Source organism: Aegilops tauschii, chromosome 3 (genome assembly GCF_002575655.3).
Source record: "Aegilops tauschii subsp. strangulata cultivar AL8/78 chromosome 3, Aet v6.0, whole genome shotgun sequence".
NCBI classification, from domain to species: Eukaryota; Viridiplantae; Streptophyta; class Magnoliopsida; order Poales; family Poaceae; genus Aegilops; species Aegilops tauschii.
The window spans coordinates 64,282,093-64,305,428 of NC_053037.3; the positions used below are offsets into that span (position 1 = coordinate 64,282,093).

Here is a 23,336-nt window from a genome sequence, read left to right on the forward strand (position 1 = left end):
ACTTGTTTCCGTTTGAAGATGGCATTGGCATTGGCAGCAGTGTTTCCTCTGGGCGTCAGGATGGCTGTGGCAGACGCAGTAAACACGCTAGGAGGGGCAGCGAATGAGTCGATGCTGCCACTGTAGGGAGCTCCAGGACGAAGGCTCCTCCTATTAACCCATCCTCAACTACGAGGCAACAGCTGACCGGTGGGGCCAACACTGATGGTCTGAAGCATTGCTGCCTGCCTGCATCGAAATCCAACTTACCGAGGCGGAAGGCACGTAGCAGTGCTCTCCTTTGGTACTTGCCGCCTGATTAAACACAACTATGCTAAGCAGTGGAGTGGTGCTGGTACAGTGCACAAAGCTGAGCCGGCCGCCGGATCTTGCAACTTTTCATGCCTGCCAGTGTCAACCCTAAAAGCATCTTATACGTACAATAAACTGCGTCTTAAATTGTCTTTGCACAGACAGCAAAAGGCTGAGATCAGCATCGACTCTTCGTTAAGTTGGGTATAAGCCGTCCATAAACCACAAATGAACTGAAAAATGTGAGTAGTTACTAGTTCTAGTTCTTTCCTCTCTCCCTTGAAGCACAAATAATCCAGACGTACCTTGGGAAATCACGTCACACACTCTATATGCACTTTTCGTCATTCCGTGTGGTTTTGTGCATTCAAAAATGGCTTCCAGTGACGTGAGACCCCATGCATTTGCTCATCATCATGGTTTTAGATAGGGATGCAACTTTTCGACCCTCACATTCTTCTTAATTCAACCAAAATGAACCAAATTTCCACAAGTCCGGGAATCATCATCACTGTAAAATTTTAGTTCATTTATTTGACGAGCTACTACAGGGAATCCGGTGTCATTCAAAAGAGCATCCAACACTGCGTTCTTCACGCAGTCACATAAATACAAAGCCACACGGTAAACATTGTAAGGGCCGAAGGCTTAAAAGGTTTGCTCCCTTGCGGACACAGGGTAACTATTAACTGAAAGTAAGAAATAAAGGTAAATATAGCCTGACCATGTTTGGTACCATAAAACATGCTCCAAACACATGAGGTGGCAGAGAATATAACAAATACTTGGATTAGTGCATAATCAAATGCCTAAGATGCTATTGTGTTCCTAACAACGGCGAAAGCAAGAAGTCAAACCACCTCAAAACAGTACATCAGTGTGAATTTGCTTGCGCTGCCTTCTGGAAACCTAGATCATCCACATGGCACGGAATCATCGCTTCCGTGACTGGGTACTGTACAGCTAAACCTAGTTCATAGAAATGCTCACCCCTTTCTCCCAGAAAGATAAAAGACCGACTTGATTCTAGTTTGGCAGCAACCAGTCAAATTCATGGCTAGTGGGGTTCACAACTTCAGGCGAGCATGGTTAGATCTTCATTCCTTATCACCTGATTCTGAAAGAGTCAAAAATCAATGATCTACAAGAACTCGTCATAATAACGGCTGGCATAGCAAACGTACAAATTTTCAGTCGACGTTTATACCTGCTTGCTCGGTTGTTCCATTTTGACTGTTGTTTGGAACATCCTTCACGGTAGAAGATTCTGGGGGGTCAGAAGATAACTTTGGTCCTTCTGCCGAGGTTGAAGCATCCAGCGCCTTGTCTGCAGCAGGATTGCATTGCTGCTCGATCATAATCTGAAGGCACTTCCCTTGCTCCTCGATTCTCAGCTGCAGACTTCTTTGCACCTGCGGTGCAAGCAAGGATGGAACCAAAGTAAGGTTAAAGTTATAAAAGGTATTTCACACGTTACTGCCTGGTTCCTAGAGAATTGGTGCGCTGTTAAATGGCTTATATTCAACTCAGAAGTGGTAATCGGCCGTTTACCGACCCAAAATGTTAACTCTAATTTTAATTTGACATGTAAAAATGCATTTAATTTCCTACGATGCATAACTAAAGATTAAATCAAATTCTGGGTGAAAAATTCCAGACCCCAGAGGGATTTCGACAAAGTGTTCCCACGACAGAACGAAATCATGTTCGCAGCTCAATACTACTCTATGGTCTATGCAAGCATGGGAGTGACCTGGTAAGAATCTCAGAGAACATAGGCACAACACAAAGCAGACAAGTTCCAAAAAAAAAAACAGGATTGACCTGTACCATCTGTGCACACAGATAAAAAGAACATGCTCTGATCCACTCTGTCCATGTGACTATGTGAGTGGCAAATTTCACTTCAATGCTGGCCTGACTTTCTTCTTGTGATCCAAACACTACCACATCCTAGCCACTAATGAGACTCAGGATTTGGGTTCTAAAAGAATTGGGAACAAGAATTAAGCTCAGCATTTTGCTGTTTTTATTAAAATGTGTACATGTACTAAAACTACTGACCTATCTATGGCTTTGACACTCTAGTGCCCTAGGCTCAGTAGGAAGCTATCTAAGTGCCTAGATGAAGAGACTACCTACAAAGCTAACGTTTGTAGCAATGTTTACCAGAAGGGCGTTGAACAAAATTCGATGACACTGGAAGCTCACTAATAATATTCGAAAACGAGACCCCTAAGAATATTTAGGAAAGATGGAAATCCATAACGAAAATGATAAATAGGCATAGCAAAACATGTATGAAACTACCAAAGGAGAAACCCGATTTAAAGTAGCAGGCACATTAAGGCATTAACCATTCTCACTGATGTGAATGAATTAAACAAAGTCATTTGGGTAAGCTCTAAGGCTAACACATTTTTCGTTAGTTAAACAGACCTTTATTCCACCCAGCTGCTGAGGCCCTTGCATAATGTGATAGTGACAGCAAACACAAAAGTTTTCATAGTTTGTCCAGTAACATAGAAACCGTGGACGGGGAGTGGCAATTTAGCTACTTAGTGCTTAATGGCATCTCGTATAGTCATGTTTAGCCTCTCACTATGCACCACCTCTTTGTGGGACCCAAACCAACACAAGAAGTAGGGAAACCCCTCACGTGACTCACCACTGTTCTATCCTGCCTTTGCATCTCTTACAAATCCTCATCGCCTCAGACACCAAAGCCACCGGATTAGCCACCACCATCGCTTGATTTGCCAACGGTGACAGCAGTGAGTTCCTTAAAGCGGTAGCGTCGGTAAGATGGAGACGGAGCACGGAGGTGACAACAATTCTGACCAAGAGGATCCCACAGGAGGCAGGAGGGGGATATCAAGGTAGCGCAAATTCCGGAGTAAGCTGCAGCACAGGCAGCGAGCTACCCCAATGTTGGCACCGACAGACTGGTGGAGGTGTTGATGTTGAAAACACAGTTGGTAGAGAAGCTGGATAGGCGTCTATGACTCCAAGCAGAGAGACTGGGCCGAAAGGAGAGCCATTTATGATCTCTTTTTATTGAGTCGGACTCGATTCCAGTTTTTGTTGGCCCCGTCAAACGGCAAGATACAAGTATGCCCAAACTCCAAAGTTTCATCACCCAAAGAATTTAACATGGTACAATATTTACCACAGAATGGCAATTGTGATGTATTGTCACAAACTAAGAGTGGCAAAGGTGAAACGTCAAATTCTAGAGTGGCATAAGCAAAGTGGTCAAAAGCTAGAGTGGCAAAAACAAAGTTTTCCCAAAAAAGAAATTACCCACCTCTAATTAAACCAGACATTATTTTTGTTGTCTTTACAATATGTTTGTACATATATGTAGCCCAAAGAATCTGCTAAGTTTTTTTAAGTCTATTTGATTACTTTAGCTAATCCGGTTGACATCTTTTTTTTGGACAATGGCATTACTTCTCTTATCATCAACAAAATTAGAACTGAAACAGTCTAGCAGGAGAGTACTTTCACACTTCTAACAAATACTACATCCCAAAATAAGTGTCATGTTTTAGTTCAAATTAGTGTCATGGTTTTAGTTCAAATTTGAACTAAAACCATGACACTTATTTTGGGAAGGAGGGAGTAATAAGTTTCAGATTGAAAATTTCCGAATTTAGACAATATCAATTTGCTAGGTAAAACATAATGACGGGGAACTACAATAACTTGTGTTACTACCACTCCAAGTTATACCAATACATCCCATTACAGAAAAAAATTTAGAACCTTTTTAACTAATGCCACTGCTAATCGCTTATTAGATGTGCTGAAGAGTTTCGCTCAAAAAAGATGTTAAAGAGTTGAATGTACAATTAATAAGGCCATGTCAAAAGCTAAGACATTAACTCATCTCTACTTCTATGCTAATAAAGATGAAAGGACAGTACTCGGACAGAGGGTAGTACTTTATTGTTGCTTGCTTATCTTATTCCAAAGTGGAACTAACTACAAGCATGTCAAGTATCAAAATCCCAGAAATCCATAGGCAATGAGATTTTTAACTGACCCTCAGCAGAAGATACCTAAATCATGATAGAGCTATTTGGTACATACCTCAAGCTGTTCATGGAGCCGCTTTTGAAGTTCTAACTGGAGACGCAATGCTTCAGTGAGATCAAAATTCCTGCAGGGATATAAGAACTAATGCTCAAAATCCAGTAGGAACAACTATATAATTTGTGGATAGATGCCAATCAGCTTGGCGAAAATAGTAGGCCGTTCCATGTATACAATCAGAATTCAGCAAGAAGGTATGCAGTAAAAAAGGCTAGCAATTGGAAGATAAAGTTTAAAGGCCAAATACATGTCACAGGAAGAAACCACAGATATAACACGGTCATCCGAGAAGCAATATGACTATATGAGAGCATGAATATTTGTTAATGAATCGACTTTAATACGATTTCAGCACGGAATATAGTGTTGTAAACTTGTTATTCATAGTGATGGCCTATCCGGAGAACCAGTAGTACTGCTCAACCGAACGACATCTATGTTACTGCAAACTGTTTGCTCTTTTTTCTTGCAAACAACTTCTTTATTATCCTGAATCACTGGGTCAGTTTTACTGATAGTATGATGGGAAACAAGTTTCCAGTTCAGAAATATATGTAAATGAAAATGCAGGAAAGTATTCAGTTTTCTCATCATACGTGACATCAGTATCATCAATATAAGTTAATTGAATTTCACATAGGCTGCAAACTTACCCTTTAAGGTCTATAGATGGCAACTCCTCTTTTGAGGCCTCCAACCTTTCTGATGAACCTGAAAATCTCAAATTGATGAACATGGTAGAGTATTTGAAGAGACTGCTGCAGGGAATATACAGAAAATAGAGCATATGGAAAATGGAAAAAGATATACCTTCAGATAATTCTGGTCTATATCGGGCAGTTCTGTACTTCTGCAAATAAAAAGTTAAGTAAAATCAAATCGTTAATTGTGGCTTGTCTCAATTATACCCAGCAATAGCAGCCGACCAACAGACCTGAAGATGACTTTTTACATGATAAATGGTCAAATTATCTGCCTTCATTAGCTTTAGCACGCCCTTTGGAGTAGCTTCTGCAATAATCTCAAACAAATGTCAGAACTCATATGTTCTACAAATGGAGAAAAAAAATCTCTTCAAACAATACATACTTTCACTGCCACCAAGCAGATTGACAGCGTCCACGAAACGCTCATGAAGTTCAGGAGTCCACCTCATGCGTGTCTTGGAGGTGTTGGAGCTGGCAGAGGGTGAGGGTGCAGCAACTACAGATGATTCTATAGGTTGAGTTGTAACTATTTGCTGGAGGGCTGATTGGTGAACTGAAGTTGTACCAACTTGCTGGCTGGCTGATTGATCAACTGAAATCGATGATTGCACAGGCGGTCCAGCCTGTGCGAAAGCATGTGTCAACACTTAATATCATGTTTAAATATCTACAAGAGTAACACTAATTTTTTTGCTAAACTATATAGCATGCTGCAGTTAGGGATGCCAACAAAAGATAAAACCCAGCCAAAGATAAGCTTGAATTCAAGCTCGGCTGGAATCTGGCTGTGCCTAAAATGCGCTAAGCATATGGCTAGTTTCAACCTGGAATAAAATTTGGGATCACACTGGGCTTAAGCAGGTTTGGCTTATACAAATTTCAAATGTATAATATCCTTTCAAAGAAGGAGCCACGACAGCAACCAAGCCTGATCAAAACACAGAACTTGTCCATATTTATCCTTCAGTTCAGTTCACACAACTAGCATGCTCTAAACCAATCTCAAGCTTTATACGACCTTGACATCTTATTGATTTTACTACGGTTGTATACTTGCATAGTTCATTCGTTAAAGAAGAGCAGATGTTACATCTCAAGTCAACCCACCAAAATAGCAGAATCAGCCAGTATACCTGTGTATGAGTTTTAGCAGCACCTGTGTTGTCAGCAATGTCCTTCCAGTCGTCATTCATAAAATCGGTCCACCATTCAGTCTGCTTAGCGAGCTCATCTGTAGCTGCAATAGGACTGATGCCAGTCAAATTGTTTCCAACAGGGACATCATCGGAGAATCCAAGCATGCTCTCAACTGGATCAGGGCACCACGTTGGTCCAACATCTCTTGGAAAATCATTAAAAGTAGGTTCGAAGCCTTCATGGTGTGATCCATAAACCATCGCTGAAGAACTTCCAGTGCTTGGCGTCTGAGAAATGTAAGGATTGGCACCGTTGTATTGCTCAGGGTTCGGAACTGAAGAGAATCTTACAGCCGGGGGCGAACGCAGAGGCCCGACAGATCCAGTACTGGGGTGAAACTGCCCGCAAATAGGAGCAACAGTACTTTGATGAGGCGGGAGAGGGGTTCTTCTCAGTTCCCTCTCCAGCAAAACATTCTGCGCATCTGGAAGCCTTGTAAAGCTTTCATCCATGGTGGTTGAAGGCAGAGGTGATGGCACAGTTACTGGGATTCCAGAGGTATAGAACGGGTTGGTGGTTATCCTCTCCATCTACAAGCACGTGCAATGCTCTGAGTCCACTAACAAAGTCCTCCCCTACTCTGCTCGTGAGACCTTTCTTGGCTTCTGAAATTTTTCTCCCCTCCTAGGGCTGACGCACCTGCAATAAGGAAACATTTTAACCATCAGTACGAGAAACAAATTTGAGCGGGAAACGAATGAATCATCACATCATGTTTGACAAAATTCAAGATATCATATAACCCGAAGTCCCAATCGAATCCTCCTAGCAAACAAAAATTGCAGCGCGTGCCCAATACCAGTACAATCATGCGGGTCTAATAGCCCCTCCCAGGGGCGGATCTAGATGGTGTGCCGAAATTAGTGGAGGTCAGTGGGGTTAGCTCATACCTCAGAAGCCAATGGCCAAAATTGCCGACGGGGCTGAGACAGCATGGATGCGCCGAGGATGACCAGGGAACGGCGACGGCGGCGACGCGCGTGAGGGAGGGGGCGGAGGCGCCGCGGAAGAGAGGTAGGGCACGGCAGCAGCTCTTGAGCCCGGATTGGGGTAGGTGGACGGAAGACGAAAGGTACGCGACGGCGGAGAGGAAACCGTGGGGTTGGATTTGGGGGATTTTATTTTTCCCTAGATCCGATTCGAGGGATTTTGACTCCCGGAGGGCAGATTTGATTAAACAAAAACAAACTATGTACTGTTTTTTCCCTGGGTCACTCCTGCCATCATGTTTTAAACTAGGAAAATGTTTTAATTTAAACGGATGATTTCTCATTTCTGCAAACTGACTCGAGGGGTTGACACGTGTCTGGTGGGACCGATGCACCGCCCGTCCGGCAAACCTTATCTTCTTCCAAGACCGGGTTGTCCTCATTCTGTGGGCATTCCCGATCTCATCTCTCCCTATTCCCCACTGCAGCCTAGCGCTCTTCTCCCCCCGAGCGCCTCCCCGTTGTCCCTGACCTCTCCCATCCTGGTCGGCGGAGCTACTGCTGTTATGAAGGGGGCACCATTGCGCTGCGAAGGCTACCGTTTGACGCGAGTGACCATGAAGTCGCTGCTGCAAAGGGGCGACAATGCTCATGGTGTGGGCGGTGATGCGCGGTCCCGAGGGGGCTGCGTTGCAGCGAGCCACCGATGTTGCAGCCGTCGGCGATGACACAAGGTGGCACCGCTCGCCGCACATGTTGCAATCGGGAGGCTGGGGAGAGGAGATGCGCAACATCAAACAACTCACGCGCGACGGTGTTGTGCTGCAGGCTGGACGGCGGGCAGCAGTAGATGGTGATGTTGCAAACCACCCCGTCATGGCAGCCGAGGTTGTTGCAGGGGAGGGAAGAGTTGCATCGTGACGATCTGCAATAGGGTCGTAAGGGCGTTGTCGCAACAGAGGAGGTCGTCGGCGCTCTACCTGTGCTTCAAGTGAGTGGTGGGTGCTGCAGATGGGGGCTCGCCGGCGCTGCGATGAAGCATTGTAGGGCCGGAACGACAATGAAGCGACGCGGGGTCGTTGAAGCTTCGTCATAGTTGAAATGAAGCGCCGCCAGAGTTGCAATGGAGCGTCGCGAGGGTCGTTGAAGCTTCGTCGAGGTTGCATGAAGAGCCATCTATGTTGTAATTGAGCGTCGCTCAGTGTTGTCGATGCTGCCATTGAGCTGTTGCGTGCTGCTGCTATGGTGATACGCCTCCAACATATCTATAATTATGAAGTATCCATGTCATGTTTACAACAATTTTATATGGTTTTTGTATGATTTGAATGTAGCTAACCCGGACTAACGTTGTTTTCAGCAGAACTAACGTGGTGTCATTTTTTATGCAGAAATAAAAGTTCTCGGAATAGGCTAAAAATTTACGGTGATTTTTTTTTACCAAAAGAGACCCCCGAAGCTTCGAGGAAGGACCAGAAGCCTCACGAGGAAGCAACAAGCCTGGGGGGCGCGCCCTCCCCCATGGGCGCGTGGAGCAGGCTTGTCGCTCCCTCGTGGGCCCACTTGACGTGAGAGCGACGCCAAAAATTCCTATAAATACCAAAACCCTCATAAAGAACCCTAAGTTTTGCCGCCGCAAGCCTCTGTATCCACGAAAACTCAATGGGGGCCCTGTTCCGGCACCCTCCTATAAATACCCAAAACCTTAGAAAGAACCGTACATGAGAAGTTTTGCCGCCGCAAGCCTCTGTATCCACGAAAACTCAATGGGGGCCCTGTTCCGGCACCCTGCCGGAGGGGAAAATCATCGCCAAAGGCCATTTTCATCATCCCGGCGGTCTCCATGACGAGGAGGGAGTAGTTCACCCTCGGGGCTGAGGGTATGTACCAGTAGCTATGTGTTTGATCTCTCTCTCGTGTTCTTGATTTGGCATGATCTTGATGTACCGCGAGCTTTGTTAATATAGTTGGATCGTATTGTGTTTCTCCCTCTCTACCTTGTTGTGACGAATTGAGTTTTTACCTTTGAGATTTCACTATTATCGGATTGAGTACTTGTTGGATTTGAGAACACTTGATGTATGTCTTGCATATGAATGCCTGTGGTGATAATGGGGTATTATATTGATTCACTTGATGTAAGTTTTGGCACTCAACTCGCGGATACCCGATGTGACATGTGGTAATCTATGCATAGGGTTGATGCACGTTTTCATCTACTCTCTCCGGCAGAAACCTTGGGGCACTCTTTGAAGTTATTTGTGTTGGATTGAATATTATGAATCTGAAGTTACTTGATGGATATCGAATAATCAACTCACGGATACTTGTGGTGACATTAGAGTTGGTTGATGTGTATCATATGGTATTATTTTAGTACGAACTCTAGGGTTGTTTGTGACACTTATAGGAATAGCTCAATAGATTGATCGGAAAGGATAATTTTGAGGTGATTTCATACCCTACAAAGAATTTTGTCTTATGTTCTCTGCTAGCTAAGAACTTTGGAGTAACTCTTTATCGCACGTTGAGGGATTGTTATATGATTCAATTATGTTAGCATTATTGAGAGATTGCACTAGTGAAAGTATGAACCCTAGGCCTTGTTTTTAAACATTGCAATACCGTTTGTGCTCCGTTTTATCATTTGCTACTTTGCTGTTTTTATATTTTCAGATTACAAAAACCTATATCTACTATCGATACTACACTTGTATCACCATCTCTTCGCCAAACTAGTGTACCTATACAATTTAGCATTGTATTGGGTGTGTTGCGGACATAAGAGATTTCTTGTATTTGATTGCAAGGTTTGAGAGAGACCATCTTTATCCTACGCGCTCCCACGGATTGATAAACTTTAGGTCATCCATTTGAGGTAAAATTGCTATTGTCCTACACAACTCTATGGTTGGAGGCCCAACACGAGTCTACAAGAGTAAGTTGCGTAGTAGACATCACATGGCAGCTGCCTGATCCTATGGTTGCGGAGCGTCTGATCGGACGATGACGACTAAGATTTGGCTAAAGCTGTCTAGCTAATTTGTAGCAGACGCCTTTAAACTATGGTACTATATATATTCATATACAATCATTGTATATTTTTCACGGGAATATAATGTGTAGTATATTATTTCATATCGCAATCCCCGATTAAGGAGAGAAAAAAGTTGCCTCGAAACATTTATATGAATTATTTGTTTCGGCCAATGAAATATTGCCTTATTGCAATATTTTCTACTGGTGGCAATTACACTAGAGCAACTCCAACAATGCTCGCGTGCAGGTAAACCACACGCTTCAGAAAGGCGGTGATGGGTGGGGTCCGATTTTTGGGGAATGTTGCATGGAAAACAAGAAATTTCTACATACACGCAAGATCTATCTATGGAGAAGCATAGCTACGAGAAAGGGGAGAGCATCTACATACCCTTGTAGATCGCTAAGCGGAAGCGTTTATCAACGCGGTTGATGTAGTCGTACACCTTCACAATCCGTCCCGATCAAGTACCGAACGTACGACACCTCCGCGTTTAGCACACGTTCAGCTCGATGACGTCCTCGCCTTCTCGATCCAGCAAGAGAGGCAAAGTAGTAGATGAGTTCCGGCAGCACGACGGCATGCTGACGGTGGTGGTGGAACTATCCGCAGGGCTTCGCCAAGCACAACGGACGTGGACGGAGGAGGAACTAGAACTAGAGGGAGATGGGGCGCCGCACACGGCTTGGGGATCGTGGTGTCTGTTGCCCCTCTCCCTCCTCTCATATATATAGGTGTGGGAGGGGAGGCAGCCTAGGTGCCCCCAAGAGGGCCGGTGGCCACCCTGGGCTCCTGCCCTGGCCGCGTCCCCTCCTTCTGTGGCGCCTGGGGGAGAAGGCAGAAGGGGAGGCGCCCCCCCTTTCCTTTCTCTCATGTGGAGGGGAAGGCAAGAGGGGCTAGTCCTCCCCTTTCCTTCCCTAGGGCCGGTGGCCTAGAGGTGGGGCGCACTAGCCCCTTGTGGGCTGGTGTGCTTCCCTTGTTGGCCCAATAAGCCCAATAACTCCCCGTGGCCATCCCGGAACCCCTTCCAGAGTTCCGGTGATCTTATAATTACTCGGTGCATTCTGAAACCTTTTCGGAGACCAAATAGCATCGTCCTATATATCAATATTTACCTCCAGACCATTCCGGAGCTCCTCGTCATGTCTGTGATCTCATCCGGGACTCCAAATAACATTCGGTCACTATTTCACATAACTCATATAATACTATATCGTCAACGAACGTTAAGAGTGCGGACCCTATGGGTTCGAGAATGATGTAGACATGACCGAGACGCCTCTCTTGTCAATAACCAATAGTGGACCTGGATGCCCATATTGGTTCCTACATATTCTACGAAGATATTTATCGTTCGAACCTTTATGACAACATACGTAGTTCCCTTTGTCTGTCGGTATGTTACTTGCACGAGATTCGATCATCAGTATCTCCATACCTAGTTCAATCTCGTTTCTGGCAAGTCTCTTTACTCGTTCCGTAATACATCATCTCGTAACTAACTCCTTAGTCACTTTGCTTGCAAGCTTCTTGTGATGTTGTATTACTGAGAGGGCCCAGAGATACCTCTCTAATACACGGAGTGACAAATCCCAATCTCGATCCATGCCAACTCAACAGTCACATTCGGAGATACCTATAGAGCATCTTTATGATCACCTAGTTACGTTGTGACGTTTGATAGCACACAACGTATTCTTCCGGTATCCGGGAGTTGCATGATCTCATGGTCGAAGGAATATGTATTGACACTAAGAAAGCAGTAGCAATAAACTGAACGATCATATGCTAAACTAACGGATGGGTCTTGTGCATCACATCATTCTCCTAATGATGTGGTCCCGTTATCAAGCGACAACACATGTCTATGGTTAGGAAACCTTAACCATCTATTGATCAATGAGCTATTCTAGTAGTGGCTTACTAGGGACATGGTATTTGTTTATGTATCCATACATGTATTTAAGTTTCCGGTCAATACAGTTCTAGCATGAATAATAAACCTTTATCATGATTAAGGAAATATAATAATATGTGATATATACCAAATGTTCGTACCTATACAAAAGGTCCGAACGATCTCCACCTTCACGAGGCCGAGTGCGCGTAGCGCGCGAGGCCGAGCCGTCGAGCGGAGGCAATTGTGAGGCCCATCTCAGCGCCCCTCACGTGACCATGGCCTACAACCATCACGGACCACCTCCTCCCCCTAAACCCCAACTTTCTTACCCCTCCACGGCAAGAAAAGGCAACAAACACTCTCCATCGACCCTCCTCTTCCTATTCCTCTCTCCCTGGCGACGAACTCAACCATTCGTCTCCGTCCCCTACCCACCCACCCCCACCCCCACCCCCAACCCCGATTTTACCCAGCAATTGCTTCACAAAACATGCAATACACTTGAGGAAACTGAAGTTACCACCGGATCTCGACTTGATCTACCACCGGGGACACCAGAACTTACCAAGCGTCCAGAATCCAGCAAATTCTTAACAAAATCATGCATAAACGCTTGGGGGGATCAAGTTACCACCAGATCTCGACTTGATCTACCACCAGGGACACCAGAACTTACCAGGCATCCAGAATCCAGCAAGAATCCAGGTGGATCAGGTACATCTAAGCACTCCCTACTGTATCTGAATTCAATTTCAGTTCAACCCAAAAAGCCCCATGAAAAAAGGAAGAAAAAAGTGCCATTTTTTCCTAATTTATCGTACTATGTGCATAGAAGCTACCAACATGATAGAATACATGAGTTATCAGGACATATGAAAGATTTTTTTTCTTGAAAAAGGACAACTCCTTTTCAACTTATTGCACAAAAACAGTGAAATTAGGCTACAAAAAACACTTTTTGTATGTAAAAAAGGAAGTCACAACACCATAACAGAATCCACACTTATTACAATTAGGCTACAATTATTGTGTAGAGAAAGCTACCATATTTTTTTCATACAAAGTTATCATCAGTAGTGTCATCTGTTACCATGCCATCATGGTGCATCTATGCAAAAAGTTACCATAAAAAAACTTGAACTACTTTTTGAAGCAGGGAATGGTGTGCCGAGTAGAGTAGAGTCCCGAATGAGTAACAAATTGTTACCTGCAGAAAAAATGATAATATCCATGTCAAGTAAAAAAGAATCACAAAAAAAAGTACAAAAAGATAGCATGCACCATGTGCAAAATGTGATTGATGTATGTAAACAATAGTGTTATTTTCAGTTGTCTCACATATGCTATTAACATGTGTAAGCAGGTGCTTCAATAACATGTCGAAAAACCATGGATATAACACAAATGCCACAAATAGTGCTGGACAAGAGAAACAACATGATGATGATGATGCACGTACGACTAGCTTTGGTTCAGGTAAGTGGCAACTCACTTACAAAAGTGTCACACTATATGTTTATGTTGGAAGCAGAATGTTATCATCACATCATATACAAGTTACCACACATGTTCAATACAAGTTACCACCAAACAATGATAAATCATGTTATGACAAAACATTTCATGTGAAAAACATGCAGGTGCTCCACCTACATCTAACCAGAGGATCCATGAGCCAAGCAAGGAAGCAAGTTCTAGCGTTGGGGGAGAAGAAAGGTTCTTTGATGTGTCGGTCAGCGAGCCAGCAAGTCCAGAAACAGGAGCGTTGAACGCTGATCAAGGAGGAGTTAACGTTGAGGCATACTCCACACCTAAGGCTCCTGATACAACAATGAAGTTTGAAAGTTTTGAGGAGGCTGTTGCTCACTACGAGCTATATGCACTCAGAAATGGATTTGGGACAAGGATAGAGTACAAAAGAACACTAAAGGACAACACAGTGAGCAGAGCACTCCTGGTGTGTGGGAAAGGCGGCAAGCCAAAGAAGAAGAAGGAGGAGGTGCAGGATGTACTGAACCCAGAAGGCATCATGAAGAAGAGAAAAGGGCGTAAGGTTAAGAGGACTGAGTGTCCAGCCCACCTTTACCTTACGCACAAGGATGCATGGTGGGGAGTCGAACACTTTGATGACAACCACAACCATCCACTAATAAGAAAGCCATATCTGACAAAATTTCTAGCCTCACATCGGAACATTCCCAAAGACGAGCAAGATTTCTTACGGATTCTACATGAATGCAACATAGACACCGCAAGGCAAATGCAACTAATTTCATGGTTCTATGGTGAGGCTGAGAATGTACCATACACAACACAGGACCTTGCAAATCAGCGAGCCAAATTTTGCAAGGAGTACCATAATGCAGACGTGGGGAGCACAATTGCATACTTTGAGGAGCTCAGGGCAAAGGATCCAGATTTCTATTGGAGAATGAAACTTGATGATGAAGACAGGGTGGAAAACATGTCCTGGATAGATGGTGCATCACGTAGGGCATACGCAAAATACAACGACATTGTGTCGTTCGACACAAAGTACATGACTAATATGTACAAGATGCCGTGTGCCCCCTTCATTGGCATTAACAACCAGGGGCAATCAATCCAATTCGGTTGTGGTTTTGTTCGAAATGAACTGACTGACAACTTTGTGTGGCTGTTTAACACATTCTTGCATGCGATGGGTGGGGTTGCACCAAAGAACATAGTCACAGATCAGGACTTTGCCATGAGGAATGCTATTGTCGAGGTGTTCATCGGGATTCTACACATAAATTGCAGATGGCACATTATGAAGAAAGCACAGGAGAAGCTTGGGAGGTTAATGGCCGATGATCAACCACTGAACAAAGCATTCAAAGATTGTGTTGACAACAACTTGAATGGTATTGTATTTTCACACAACACACTCCACTCATATTGCCGCAAACAACATAATTGTGCTGCGATATCCAATGTTACCATGCTGAATTATAATAAATTACCACCAACATTACATATTTTTCCCACATTGATAAAAATAAGGTTTCATGTGAAAAACTGGACTGTTGTGAAAGAGTTACCAGTACTCATGTTCTTAAGTGACCGTGACCACTTTAGCATGTTTGCCATGTAGTTATAGTTCCCAAAATCTGCATCGACTACAACCACCTAGTGTTGAATGAATGAAGTTATCATGATAAGTGCATCAAAAGTTATCATGATATGTGTAGTTGAGTTACCATCTCTTTCATTTTTGCATGGAGTGGAAGAGTTATATGAGATTGGGTCACATATAACTATGCAGTTGAGTTGTGTTAAATATATCATAACTATGTGCATTGGGGGAGTTCCCCATTCTGCATGAACCAGAACCACATACTGTCCCCTGAAGCAAGTTATCATGTTAAGTGTATTAGAATTACCATGAGGTGTGCACTGAAATTACCATCTACTTGGTTTTTGAACGCAGTTGAGGAGTTTGAGAAAAAATGGTGGAAGATGCTAGACGATCATGGGCAAACGGACAACGAGCATTTCCACTGGCTGTGGGAAAACAGGGAATGCTGGGTCCCGGTGTACTACATGCACGACTTCTTCCCATTCTTGCAGACAACGGCAAGGAGCGAGGGATTCAACGTTGTGTTGAAGAAGTACGTCAACCCAAATAACTCGCTAGTGGAATTTGCAAAATAGTACACTGCAATACAGGAGAAGGTGATGGTGAGCGTGTCAAAAGAGCACCTAGAAATAGTGTACAAAGAGGTGGAAACATACTCTACACGCATAATCTTTTCACCAAATTCTAGATGGAGATGAAGGTGAAAACTGGCTACAGATGTGACACGTTGCAAGATGGGTCATTCAAGGTTGGCTCAGTCAGAGGAATCATACCAAAATATGGGGATAGGGACTACCATGTGCAAGCAAACAAGGATGAAGGGACATATTCATGCACTTGCTGCAAGTTTGAGCGAGATGGTATACCCTGCGCACATGTGTTACGAGTGATGGACCAAATCGGGGTGTACGAGATACCTGAGAAGTATATTCTAAAGAGGTGGACTTGGGATCAAGAGGAAGATCTAATCAAACCTGATTTTGAACAACCAATAGTTAGTAAGAGCATGCCAGAGGAGGGAAAAAGCGTCATGCGATATACATCAATGCTAAGGGAGTTCAAGGCAACAGCCAAGGATGCTTGCCTCACAGATGATGGGCCCAGGGTGGCCAAGAAGCACCTATATGCTTTCAAGGAAGAAATGGACGCGCTAACAAAAAGCCAACGTAAGAAGGCCAGAAAGGACAAGGAAGAAGCTAGAGGATCGTTCTAATCACAACAAGATCCATGTTCTATTCCAGTGGTCACAACGATTGAAGCTGTCCATGCCGAATAGCAAACAAGCATACCTAACATGGACAGCCCAAACACAGGACAAACAAGCATCCCTGTGACAATACAAGCTAGCGCCAACATGCCAGCCGCTGCATCCCATTCCTCGGACACAAAAAAGATACTAGACCCTCCGAAGACTGTCATGAAAGGACGGCCGAAAGCAAAGAAGCATCAACATCCCTTTGACATTGCAAAACCAGCAAAACAAAGAAAGTGCAGTGTCCGCGACAGCGTGCACCACGACAAGCGCAGGTGCACGTCACCTCTAGCAAGATGAATGAAAGAGAAAACAAGATCGTCGCTACAAATGAATGGATAAGAAACTTATCTTCATTTGTTTTGCTGATTGTTATCAGTGCAAAAATGTAATCCGAATTATAGCACCTATATTTATGTAAGTTATCAGCACATTGTGTGGGCTGAAGTTTTAAGTATTTTGTGGTGAAAGTTATCGTAAACATATTGGGTAAGTTATTTGTGGACTATCCTCAGTTTTCTATATGCTGTCATTTCACTACAATGAGTTTTCAACACTATCTGCAATCAAAAAAAGTTATTCCACCTATTTTTTTTGGAAACTATCAGCTTGTATTCATACTAGTTATCAGCAACACAAAATGCAAGTTACCAGATAAATTGTGACCACATTATTTCATGACCAAAATAAAATGAGAGAACAACTAGTTATCAGACTATTTATATAAGAAAATAGCAGCCACGTAAGGTATAAGTTACCGTCTGGTCCTGAATTTCTTCTATGTGTGATGACAAGACACTAAAAAATAACCATTGTGCCAACAAAGAAAATGCCAAACTACTTCTTTCGAGTAGTTAACATCAATTTAAGACCAACACTGAAAATTGCTCTCACAAACGAAAAAAAGAAGATGATGACAGTTGATACCTCACGAACTGTTGCCAAACAAATGATAGCGCCACTCTCTACACGTGTTTTGAGTGTGATTTAGCCACCTCGATGTCAAAAAAATTCTGAGTGCCGGTACTTGCTCATGGGTGAAGGTAGGAATAATTTTCCCATTCCACAGCTCCAAAGACATGAAAGCGAAGTAGCCACAATCGGTGCTGAAAACAGAGAGTGTGTGTGAGTACATAAAACATGATATCGAACAAATGGGGCTACATCTAAAATAGGGAACACAGATAAACAACTAACCCGTTCTCTTGTTTAAAAACATCAATATACACGAGTTCATAATCTTGAATTTGCTTGTGCGAGTACTTGTATGAAATCAACCAAGCCTTCTTTATAGCATTCATATACCTAGTTGCGTGCTCAATTAAAGATGGACTATCTTCTTCACGCAACGAATCCAGCACCTCAAATCGTTTCGCCTTAAGATTCAGCGACAGTACATACCAATGACCGTCATCTGGTCCCGGTCCCAACTTTTGCAGAGCAGGGAATAGAAGCTACAATAATCATAGCAGTAACAAAAAATAGGAAGCCATTTTTAAATACAGGGAAAACAAGATAAAGTTATCATGGCAGAAGACGCAAGTTACCAGAAACTGAGTGCTAAAGTTACCATGCAAAACAATCTAAGTTGTCATACCACGGAAACTTAATTAAAAAATACAAGAATATGGATGCTGAAGCTAACATTAAAACACAAAAAAAAATTAGGCATTGGATGCTCAATTTACCAGCAAAAGTAAATGAATTATCATACCAGACTATGTATAATGAAGTTATCATGAAAAAAAGGCACTGTAAAAATAAAAAAAGTGTAGACAATGGATATTAAAAGTGTAGAGTGGCAAGAAAACCCAGAAAGTACCTCATTTTGATGGCTCAGAATGTAGTCATGGTCCCGTCAGAAATGATGAAGTACAGATTTACATTTGAAGTCTCCAATAAGCAGATAAACGGACAACAGCCAAGGGAAGATAATCTTGTTTGGCATTTCCAAATATTGAAGAACACGAACATGCAACTCAGCAATACTGGTTGAAACCTGCCCCGTTTCTCTCACACAATTAGCAAGTTCGCCGAGTGTGACCCACCTCCCATCAATGTTGATTACCCTGACGCTGCAATACCAGGGGGAAGCGTCTAAAAAACAAATGGAATGGAAAAAAATGCATGAGAAACTAAGAAAGGGTCGTTTATTACTCCTTAATCTTGGATTTTGAATCAGTTGTGTGCTTGATAACTTCAGCGTAAACAACCTCATCATCTTCGCTGGGGATGAGGTCCGAATATGGCGGCGGCAACAAGTATTGTGATGGGCGGGTAACCCTAACTTTCCGAATTAGTGATCTAGGTGTGGCACTGGGCTGCATACACTCTTTGGGTTGGGGTAAGTGTGGTGTAGCAAATGTGGGGCTTTGACAATTCTCTGCAACACAATATGAAAGGCTTAGCAAGGATTGGTGGTGATAAAAGAGGTTAAACAATCTAAAGGGTTTCAACCAAAAGTGGTAGATCAGAAGTTATCAGTCTGTTTGTGAATAATTTATCAGCAGTCTAGACAGAAGTTATCAGCAGACATTGATATGGTAGATCAGTCTGTTGTGAATAATTTATCAGCAGTTTGGACAGAAGTTATCAGCAGACATTGATAAAAGAGGTTAAATAATCTAAAGGGTTTCAACCGAAAGTGGTAGATCAGAAGTTATCAGTCTGTTTGTGAATAATTTATCAGCAGTTTGGACAGAAGTTGTCAGCAGACATTGATATGGTACGTCACAACTTTTGTTGGGGAACGTAGTAATTTCAAAAAAATTCCTACGCACACGCAAGATCATGGTGATGCATAGCAACGAGAGGGGAGAGTGTTGTCCACGTACCCTCGTAGACCGAAAGCGGAAGCGTTATCACAACGCGGTTGATGTAGTCGTACGTCTTCACGATCCGACCGATCAAGTACCGAACGCACGGCACCTCCGAGTTCAGCACACGTTTAGCTCGATGACGTCCCTCGAACTCCGATCCAGCCGAGTGTTGAGGGAGAGTTTCGTCAGCACGACGGCGTGGTGACGACGATGATGTTCTACCGACGCAGGGCTTCGCCTAAGCTCCGCAACGATATTATCGAGGTGTAATATGGTGGAGGGGGCACCGCACACAGCTAAAATATCATATATCAATTGTGTGTCGAGAGGTGCCCCCCTGCCCCCGTATATAAAGGAGCAAGGGGGAGGCCGCCGGCCAAGGGAGGAGGCGCGCCAAGGGGGGAGTCCTACTCCCACCGGGAGTAGGACTCCTCCTTTCCTTGTTGGAGTAGGAAAAGGGAAGGGAGAAGGAGAAAGAAGGAAGGGGGCGCCCCCCTCCCTAGTCCAATTCGGACTAGCCCATGGGGAGGGGTGCGGCCACCCTTTGGGGCATTTCTCTCCTTTCCCGTATGGCCCATTAAGGCCCAATACGAATTCCCGTAACTCTCCGGTACTCCAAAAAATACCCGAATAACTCGGAACCTTTCCGAAGTCCGAATATAGTCGTCCAGTATATCGATCTTTATGTCTCGGCCATTTCAAGACTCCTCGTCATGTCCCCGATCTCATCCGGGACTCCGAACTCCTTCGGTACATCAAAACATATAAACTCATAATATAACCGTCATCGTAACGTTAAGCGTGCGGACCCTACGGGTTCGAGAACTATGTAGACATGACCGAGACACCTCTCCGGTCAATAACCAATAGCGGAACCTGGATGCTCATATTGGTTCCTACATATTCTACGAAGATCTTTATCGGTCAGACCGCATAACACATACGTTGTTCCTTTTGTCATCGGTATGTTACTTGCCCGAGATTCGATCGTCGGTATCTCGATACCTAGTTCAATCTCGTTACTGGCAAGTCTCTTTACTTGTTCCGTAATACATCATCCCGCAACTAACTCATTAGTCACAATGCTTGCAAGGCTTATAGTGATGTGCATTACCGAGTGGGCCCAGAGATACCTCTCCGACAATCGGAGTGACAAATCCTAATCTCGAAATACGCTAACCCAACAAGTACCTTTGGAAGCACCTGTAGAGCACCTTTATAATCACCCAGTTACGTTGTGACGTTTGGTAGCACACAAAGTGTTCCTCCGGTAAACGGGAGTTGCATAATCTCATAGTCATAGGAACATGTATAAGTCATGAAGAAAGCAATAGCAACATACTAAACGATCGAGTGCTAAGCTAACGGAATGGGTCAAGTCAATCACGTCATTCTCCTAATGAGGTGATCCCGTTAATCAAATGACAACTCATGTCTATGGCTAGGAAACATAACCATCTTTGATTAACGAGCTAGTCAAGTAGAGGCATACTAGTGACACTCTGTTTGTCTATGTATTCACACATGTATTATGTTTCCGGTTAATACAATTCTAGCATGAATAATAAACATTTATCATGATATAAGGAAATAAATAATACTTTATTATTGCCTCTAGGGCATATTTTCTTCAGTCTCCCACTTGCACTGGAGTCAATAATCTAGTTCACATCGCCATGTGATTTAACATCAATAGTTCACATCACCATGTGATTAACACCCATAGTTCACATCGTCATGTGATCAACACCCAAAGGGTTTACTAGAGTCAGTAATCTAGTTCACATCGCTATGTGATTAACACCCAAAGAGTACTAAGGTGTGATCATGTTTTGCTTGTGAGATAATTTTAGTCAACGGGTCTGTCACATTCAGATCCGTAAGTATTTTGCAAATTTCTATGTCTACAATGCTCTGCCCGGAGCTACTCTAGCTAATTGCTCCCACTTTCAATATGTATCTAGACCGAGACTTAGAGTCATCTAGATTAGTGTCAAAACTTGCATCGCCGTAACCCTTTACGACGAACCTTTTGTTACTGCCATAATCGAGAAACATATCCTTATTCCACTAAGGATAATTTTGACCGCTGTCCAGTGATCTACTCCTAGATCACTATTGTACTCCCTTGCCAAAATCAGTGTAGGGTATACAATAGATCTGGTACACAGCATGGCATACTTTATAAAACCTATGGCCGAGGCATAGGGAATGACTTTCATTCTTTTTCTATCTTCTGTTGTGGTCGGGCTTTGAGTCTTACTCAATTTCACACCTTGTAACACAGGCAAGAAACTCTTTCTTTGACTGTTCTATTTTGAACTACTTCAAAATCTTGTTAAGGTATGTACTCATTGAAAAAACTTATCAAGCGTCTTGATCTATCTCTATAGATCTTGATGCTCAATATGTAAGCAGCTTCACAGAGGTCTTTCTTTGAAAAACTCCTTTCAAATACTCCTTTATGCTTTGCAGAATAATTCTACATTATTTCCGATCAACAATATGTCATTCACATATACTTATCAGAAATGCTGTAGTGCTCCCACTCACTTTCTTGTAAATACAGGCTTCACCACAAGTCTGTATAAAACTATATCCTTTGATCAACTTATCAAAGTGTATATTCCAACTCCGAGATGCTTGCACCAGTCCATAGATGGATCGCTGGAGCTTGCATATTTTTGTTAGCACTTTTAGGATTGACAAAACCTCCTGGTTGCATCATATACAACTCTTCTTTAATAAATCCATTAAGGAATGCAGTTTTGTTTATCCATTTGCCATATTTCATAAAATGCGGCAATTGCTAACATGATTCAAAAAGACTTAAGCATAGATACGAGTGAGAAAATCTCATCGTAGTCAACACCTTGAACTTTGTCAAAAACCTTTTTCCGACAAGTCTAGCTTTGTAGATAGTAACACTACTATCAGCGTCCGTCTTCCTCTTGAAGATCCATTTATTTTCTATGGCTTGCCGATCATCGGGCAAGTCAACCAAAGTCCACACTTTTTTCTCATACATGGATCTCATCTCAGATTTCACAGCCTCAAGCCATTTCGCGGAATCTGGGCTCATCATCGCTTCCACATAGTTCGTAGGTTCATCATGGTCAAATAACATGACCTCCAGAACAGGATTACCTTACCACTCTGGTGTGGATCTCACTCTGGTTTACCTACAAGGTTTGGTAGTAACTTGATCTGAAGTTACATGATCATCATCATTAACTTCCTCACTAATTGGTGTAGGAGTCACAGGAACAGATTTCTGTGATGAACTACTTTCCAATAAGGGAGCAGGTATAGTTACCTCATCAAGTTCTACTTTCCTCCCACTCACTTCTTTTGAGAGAACTAGAAAGGATCCATACTCAGCAACGAATGTCTTGCCTTCGGATCTGTGATAGAAGGTGTACCCAATTGTCTCCTTTGGGTATTCTATGAAGACGCACTTCTCCGATTTGGGTTTGAGCTTATCATGATGAAACTTTTTCACATAAGCATCGCAACCCCAAACTTTAAGAAATGACAACTTTGTTTTCTTGCCAAACCACAGTTCATAAGATGTCGTCTCAACGGATTTAGATGGTACCCTATTTAACGTGAATGCAGCTGTCTCTAATGCATAACCCCAAAACGATAGTGGTAGATCGGTAAGAGACATCATATATCGCACCATATCTAATGAAGCATGATTACGACGTTCGGACACACCATTATGCTGTGGTGTTCCAGGTGGCACGAATTTGTGAAACTATTCCACACTGTTTTAATTGAAGACCAAACTCGTAACTCAAATATTTGTCTGCGCGATCAAATCATAGAAACCTTATTTTCTCGTCACGATGATTTTCTACTTCACTCTGAAATTCTTTGAACTTTTCAAATGCTTCAGACTTATGTTTCATCAAGTAGATATACCCATATCTGCTCAAATCATCTGTGAAGGTCAGAAAATAATGATACCCGCTACGAGCCTCAATATTCATTGGACTAC

General features: G+C 43.1%; 2 protein-coding genes across 4 annotated transcripts; one reads left to right on the forward strand and one right to left on the reverse strand.

Annotated features, from left to right (window-relative positions):
- Nucleotides 1-820: 820 nt before the first annotated feature.
- LOC109776973 (protein PHOSPHATE STARVATION RESPONSE 2) lies at nucleotides 821-7,465 on the reverse strand. 3 transcript variants are annotated; one of them, XR_012204302.1, is made up of 9 exons: nucleotides 7,184-7,465; nucleotides 6,230-6,932; nucleotides 5,479-5,719; nucleotides 5,324-5,400; nucleotides 5,200-5,239; nucleotides 5,043-5,100; nucleotides 2,960-4,456; nucleotides 1,499-1,703; nucleotides 821-1,408 (listed from the first exon to the last, which is right to left on the reverse strand). XR_012204302.1 is itself a non-coding variant. In XM_020335635.3 (9 exons), exons 2-9 carry the CDS (start codon nucleotides 6,821-6,823, stop codon nucleotides 1,389-1,391), a joined length of 1,299 nt encoding a protein of 432 aa, XP_020191224.1. In that variant the 5' UTR covers nucleotides 6,824-6,932; nucleotides 7,184-7,465; the 3' UTR covers nucleotides 821-1,388. The 3 variants fall into 3 exon arrangements, 2 of the variants coding, with proteins under 2 accessions (XP_020191224.1, XP_020191223.1); XM_020335635.3 differs by having other exon boundaries at nucleotides 821-1,402; nucleotides 4,387-4,456; XM_020335634.3 differs by having other exon boundaries at nucleotides 4,387-4,456.
- Nucleotides 7,466-7,867: 402 nt separating this feature from the next.
- Nucleotides 7,868-16,475, forward strand: LOC109776971 (protein FAR1-RELATED SEQUENCE 5-like). Its single transcript, XM_020335631.1, has 6 exons — nucleotides 7,868-8,139; nucleotides 13,526-13,638; nucleotides 13,803-15,047; nucleotides 15,614-15,759; nucleotides 15,853-15,864; nucleotides 15,951-16,475. Exons 1-6 carry the CDS (start codon nucleotides 7,868-7,870, stop codon nucleotides 16,473-16,475), a joined length of 2,313 nt encoding a protein of 770 aa, XP_020191220.1.
- Nucleotides 16,476-23,336: the final 6,861 nt, after the last annotated feature.